Source organism: Plectropomus leopardus, chromosome 12, assembly GCF_026936395.1.
Source record: "Plectropomus leopardus strain MGB_pleo_1.0 chromosome 12, ASM2693639v1, whole genome shotgun sequence".
Taxonomy (NCBI): Eukaryota; Metazoa; Chordata; class Actinopteri; order Perciformes; family Serranidae; genus Plectropomus; species Plectropomus leopardus.
Genome location: NC_142187.1, coordinates 12,537,405 through 12,543,536, shown reverse-complemented (window position 1 = coordinate 12,543,536; position 6,132 = coordinate 12,537,405). Strand labels below are relative to the sequence as shown.

Here is a 6,132-nt window from a genome sequence, read left to right as displayed (position 1 = left end):
ATATATATATATATATATATATATATATATATATATATATATAAAGGACATCTTGTGTGTTTATGATCGTGCTATTAACAGCCACCTGCAACTACAAAAAGGTCAAAAAGCCTGTGCACAACGAAAGTTAATGGGTGTTCATGGCAGCAAACTGGTTTCCATGACCAGGTTTAAGCCATACCAGTGCACAGCAGTGAAGAGACGATAGAGCATGCAGAAGATGAAATGTAAAGCAACGTTCTGTACTGATGAACAATCAGATGTGTGTATATATTGTTGTGTAAATTGTTTTATATTGAGTGCTTTTCTATAAAAGTGAAAGACTTTAAACATGACATTTAAATGTTGAAATGTTTATTCATAAAAGTACAGCATATAAGTCATTGTTAAAACCTGGTACTGTTAAGTTAGTTTCACCTCATACATGAGGATAAAGGGCGACACTGATCACAGCTACTGCAGCATTTGGGTTAGACTTGTGTTAGATTTACTAGCTTATCCCTGTCCTGACTCCTACAAGCAGTCAAAAAAAGAGATGATTTTCAGAGTGGCTGTACTCAGGCTGTGGGACAGGGTTATGAGTTCAGTAATCTCAAGAGCCTCTTTACTTAATGATTAGTTCTGTCATTTTGGGAAATGTGTCTATGCACTTTCTCATTGAGATGTGATGAGAAGATGGATATCGCTCTCATATCCACGAGTGTTATCAGTCTTCTCATCTCACTGTTTTGAAGAAAGCAAAAAGGTTTATTTCCCAAAATGTCGAACTATTCCTTTAAAGGGAATACTTCAAATGTGGAATGATCAGATGTTTAATTACTCACTGCACATTATGTTGAATTTCTGAAGAAAAATTGATCTTGTATACCTTCATGGTGAACGAGGAATCCAAAAAAGGCAAACATTCATCAGGAATTTAAGTAAACAGGGACTGTGCTTAACAACAGCAAAACTACATCAAGCATCGGATTACTAATAACTCCACTGTACTTAAAAAATACATGCAATGTCACTAAATTATTACGATTTAAAACAGTCAGTCAGTACAGTCTCATGCACGCATGCTCAGGCACTCTCCGGGACTCTTAGGGTGCGCTATCTGTATGTGGAAATGTGTTTAAACTATAACATTTTAAAGAAAATGCATATGTTTGAGAAATACTGAGCATATGACTGGATAAATAAGACTTTTATTAATCTACACAAGTTGTATGAGAGCTTGTAAACTTATGTTTTGTTATAGAAGGTAGATTCATAAGTCATTTTTTAAACAAAGTCTAAAAAAAAATAAATTACATTTGTCCTCGATCCTGCTACATCTCAGTTTTGCTGTTGTTAAACAGAGTCCCTGTTTACTTAAATTCATGAAGAATGTTCGCCTCTGTTGGATTCTTTGTTCACCGTGGTGGCATGCCAGAAAAACAAAACCTTCACAAATTCTGGGTAACGTGTGGCAAGTAACTGAGTAACAAAAAAATTTCCTACCTGACTTTACTGACCTGAAAACATCTAAATGGCAGCTATAATGAAATGAAACAAAGTTGAATTCCTAAGATGCAAAGATGAGGAGTGGGCACTTTTTCCCTTTCTTTGTTCGCCTTAGATAAATATAGCTTTCCTCTACAAAAAGTAAGATATTACCAAAGTCTTACAACTTACATGGATGAAATGTACCTGTGACCAAACACATAAAACTCCCTGTTTTTAAGTGACAACACAAAATTCAGGTCATCATAGAATGGCAACTGTTACATGATGCCATAGTCTGGTGTGAGTTCAGTCTCCTGTGGTTGTCTTTTTTATAATTTCTGATAATTTTGTCTTTAAATCTTTCAGATGCAGACCTGGGAAGATGGAAATGCTAAGGAATATCAGCTGATCTACAGTCATCATCCATACAGAGGTTTGCTTTGTGGTGTGTGTCCTCATGTATAACCTGTAGAAGTAATATTCATCTGTGTAACAGGGGCAGCATGTCCCTACATGTTTTATTAATCTCTTAACTGGCTGGGTTTACAAACAGCACGTAAGTACCAAAATTAGTTCTTACAATCCAAGCTATGTCAAAGTTAGAACTGATCCAGCCCCCTCCCAAAAAAAGAAATGCACAGTAAAATCAGTCAGCTACATTACTTTTCAGTAATACCAAAATACAAAGAGAATTTGTTAATTAATCTAGCCACACGTGGATATTTCTAGTTTTTCTCACTCTTCCAAATCTGCTGAATCAAACTGCATTTTGGGATAGAGCCTCTTTGTGAGTCCGCTGGTGAGTGCGAAGGTTGCTCCTCTGAGAAAAACACTTGCCACATACATCACACGTGTACGGTTTCTCTCCTGTGTGAATCCTCTGGTGGATCTCCAGATGGCTGACGCGATCGAAGCTTTTGCCACAGAACGGGCAGATGAACCATTTCTCCTTTATGCGGCGACTCCCTATTGTTTTATGCAGCTCGGGGTCGTTTATGAGAAAGAACCTGCTGTCCGGGTTGAACGCTGACATGTTTTTAGATTGGGGTTGTTTCTCTGACAGGAATCTGATGGACACTCCTCTCTCTGGGTGATTTATTGCTTCTGTAGGGTGACTTGTCGGAGCGTGACTAGAAGTCATGGGAGGCCTTGATTTACTCGATGCAGCTTGTCCGTTATCCCTCATAAACCTGTCAGAGTACACTGTCTCGGGTGAATTATCAAAAATGTCCAAAGCGTTCTGAATGAGCAGGATCTCTGAGTCCAGATTTTGTGACAGCTGCTTTGGTTCAAAAAAGCAGTCCGAGTCATCAGCAGTGTCGCTGTCTCCCACTGACACAGACGACCACTGCTGGCTCTCTTGTTCTTCCACAACCTCGGCAGGCTGGAGGTTCACTTCCATCTCGTGGTGACCAGCTCCGTCGCTGGGCTCAGAGTCCACTATCTGCTCCACAATCTGAACGTCGTCCTCGTCCTCAAGCTTGACTATTAAGTCTTCACTGTCATCCCTGCCGTCACTTTCACAGACGTCAGACTTGAGCTGCTCGCATTGTTTCTCTTCTGTCTGTGATGGAGGTGGAGTTCTGTGATTTGCCGAGGTGTCCGCCTTCTCTCTGACGCTCTGATCAGATGACAGTGTCTGGACCGAATCTATAATTGGCCCTGAAAACCACAGAGCAGGTACATTATTTACATGCACTTAGAACCAGTTGGTGGTATGTATGTGCTTTACTGTAGACAAAACAATCACCATTTTTTTCAAGTGAGGTCTCAAACCTTAAAGGCAACATAGAACAAGTTAAACTGGTACGAAAAAAAAACAGAGCGTCCTACCTGAGACAAACACAGTACAGCTGCAACACAAACAGTGGTTGCGGGTTGACGGAATGTAGCTGCACCCCACATTTATTTTTAACGTTGATTAGTTGAGAAGCTGGGACCAGAAAGTGTTTGGCATTTTTGTTTGATAAATTCCTTAGAACATTAACTTATTTTAAATAAGTTGTACTTCCTATGGATGCCAGTGATGGAATGTAGCTGAATACATTTATTCAAGCAATGTACTTACATTTTGAGGTGGGCCTAATTATGCATTCCTTAAATATTTCCTTTTTATGCTACTTTATGGTACATATCAGAAGATATAGATAGAAATATATATAGATAGAAAATATTACACTTTTTAATTCATGACATCATTACAGCTTTAGTTATTACTTGAATACCTTGCACATTCATATAAGTAATACAAAATATAAATTAGGGCTTGATCGATGGTTTTTCAGACCGATACTGATTATTAGTAATTAATAAGACTGTTAACCGATATTTGGATGCATTTACAATAAAAATGAAATCTTCCTGTCAATATTTATTATTACTATATTGTCAATATAGTTTGGAATATAACAAATTGCGACACAAAACTTTGTGTAAATGCCTTTGGCAAATGTTTAATCAATACTGAAACATTCAACATCATATACAGCAAGTTCCCAGCAACTTTTGTCATGTCATGTGAAATTTTAATTTTTAAAAAAATTGAAAAAATTAATAAATAAAAAAAGCTCCCTGGGGTACTACAAAGTAAAAGTTCCTCCCATGATGACACTTTATTTGGACTTTTTAATTAATTCATTTTTGTCAACAATCATTTAAATAAAATGCACCTACCCATAATCAGCTAAATGCCCAATATCGGCCGCAATAATTGGTCAGTACAATAATCTTTCAACCCAATATACAAATAAACTAATAAATTATGAAACATTATTGTACATTAAGCTACCCAGTAGTATTTTAAGTAAATCCACATTTCCCAGCAGCTACATAAAAGTAATGATTATAATCAAATAAACAACACAATAAAGATTATTTTAAAAAGCCCCATTCTGAATAATTAGTACTGTTGATATTTAGAGTATATTTTAATGCTATTACTTCCGTACTTTTGTAAGATTTGGAATGCAGAACTTTTGCTTATAACAGAGTATTTTTTACACTGTAGTGGACTCCTTTTAAGAATCTGCATACTTGTTCCCCCACTGATGTATAAACTGTTTAATGTGACATGTGCCTAACATGTATTGGTTGATAAAATGTATCAGCTTGTCAGTGGTCATCCTCACCATCACCGTTGGGCGGCAGCAGCTTGTTCTGCTGCTCTCTCTTGGAGGAAGATGATGAAGACTGATTTGTGGTCTGAGCCTGAGACAGGACCGATAACCGCTCGTTTTCCATCAACACCAACTTTCTGTTCAGGGCTTCAATCTCGCTCTCTCTCCGGCGGAGCTCCACCTGAACCAGGGCGAAGCCGTCCTCCCACAGTTTGCTGATTTCCACCACGGCAGCTTTAGCTAGCATCTCCATGATCGAGGTTAACTTGCTCTGGAAAGCCACACAGTTGGCCATGTTGGCCCTAAATCAGCCCCTCTGCTAGCTACAGCGACGTGACAGGACTGTAAACTAACTTTCTATGTGCGACAAATCACACGACAGTTCTTATGTCGTCCGTTGTAGTTTTACATTACGGTCACTGTTTGAGGCGAAAAACATGGAAGTGTAATACAATAGTAACAGGAAACGCTGGTGATCATGTGATTGAGGAGTTACGGTGCTGGTGATGGGACAAAATTCCTCAGCTGGAAAACAAACCATTTAGCGTTTGTAGGTAATACAATTATAATAAACGGTTTATAACAGAAGAGATAACAATAATAAAGGTTCGACAATATACTGTACCACAATTTAATTATATAAGATATGCCTACATATTTTAGCATGGTTTACGTTAGTATGAAATATTTGTTAGCCTATGTTTATAGTATTCAAAAGTACTTTATTCTCTTCTCAACTCAGACTTGTTCAGAGACATCTTTTCAACCTTTCAAAACTTGTCTTTCTCTGAAAAGCTTATTATTACGAGAGCACGACAGACATCATCAGAGAATGGGCAGAGACCTCAACAGTAACAGCACTAGAGATATGTGGCAGGTGATTCAAAATATCACAGGCTACAAAAGCAGGAGCGCCCCCGTCATATGTGAGGCAAGGTTGCTGGATGAGCTGTACACATTTTATGCTTGCTTTGACTTTCTCAATAAGGACTCAGCTGTGAAGTCTACTCTGCCCCTAGAGGACCGGCCAATCTCAACACAACAGATGCGAGAAAACTCCTGCTGAGAGTGATTATAAACAAGTCTGCCGGCCCCGACAACATTCCTGGAAGTAAACTAAAAACTTGCGCTGACCAACTTGCTAATGTTATAACTGACATTTTTAACATCTCACTCTCACAAGAGACTGTTCCCTCTAGCCTCAAGACATCCATCATTGTTCCTGTACTTAAAAAGTCTGCTGTGTCTAGTCTTACTGACTACAGCCCTGTGGCTCTTACACCCATCCTGATAAAGTGCTTTGAGAAACTGGTTCTCAAGCTCATTGAAGACAACATCCCTGCCAGCCTGAACTCTCACCAGTATGCTTTCCGAACCAATAGATTCACAGACGATGCCATATCTACTGCTCTTCACTCAGTCTTCACTCACCTGAAGATTGTTGACTTCGGCTCAGCATTCAGCACAATCTCTCCCATTAAGCTGATTGGAAAACTTAACACTCTGGGCTTCAGTACAACACTCTGCAACTGGACACAGGACGTCC

At 38.7% G+C, this 6,132-nt stretch overlaps 1 protein-coding gene across 1 annotated transcript; it reads right to left on the bottom strand.

Moving 5' to 3' along the window:
- Nucleotides 1–337: 337 nt before the first annotated feature.
- LOC121950941 (uncharacterized) lies at nucleotides 338–5,239 on the bottom strand. The gene is made up of 2 exons (XM_042497079.2): nucleotides 4,599–5,239; nucleotides 338–3,132 (listed from the first exon to the last, which is right to left on the bottom strand). Exons 1-2 carry the CDS (start codon nucleotides 4,879–4,881, stop codon nucleotides 2,228–2,230), a joined length of 1,188 nt encoding a protein of 395 aa, XP_042353013.1. The 5' UTR covers nucleotides 4,882–5,239; the 3' UTR covers nucleotides 338–2,227.
- Nucleotides 5,240–6,132: the final 893 nt, after the last annotated feature.

Coding starts and splice junctions, on each gene's coding strand:
- LOC121950941 (XM_042497079.2), bottom strand. CDS start 4,881: ATGGCCAACTGTGTGGCTTTCCAGAGCAAGTTAACCTCGATCATGGAG. Junction 3,133..4,598: donor GCTGCCGCCCAACGGTGATG/GTGAGGATGACC, acceptor TGTGGTTTTCAG/GGCCAATTATAGATTCGGTC.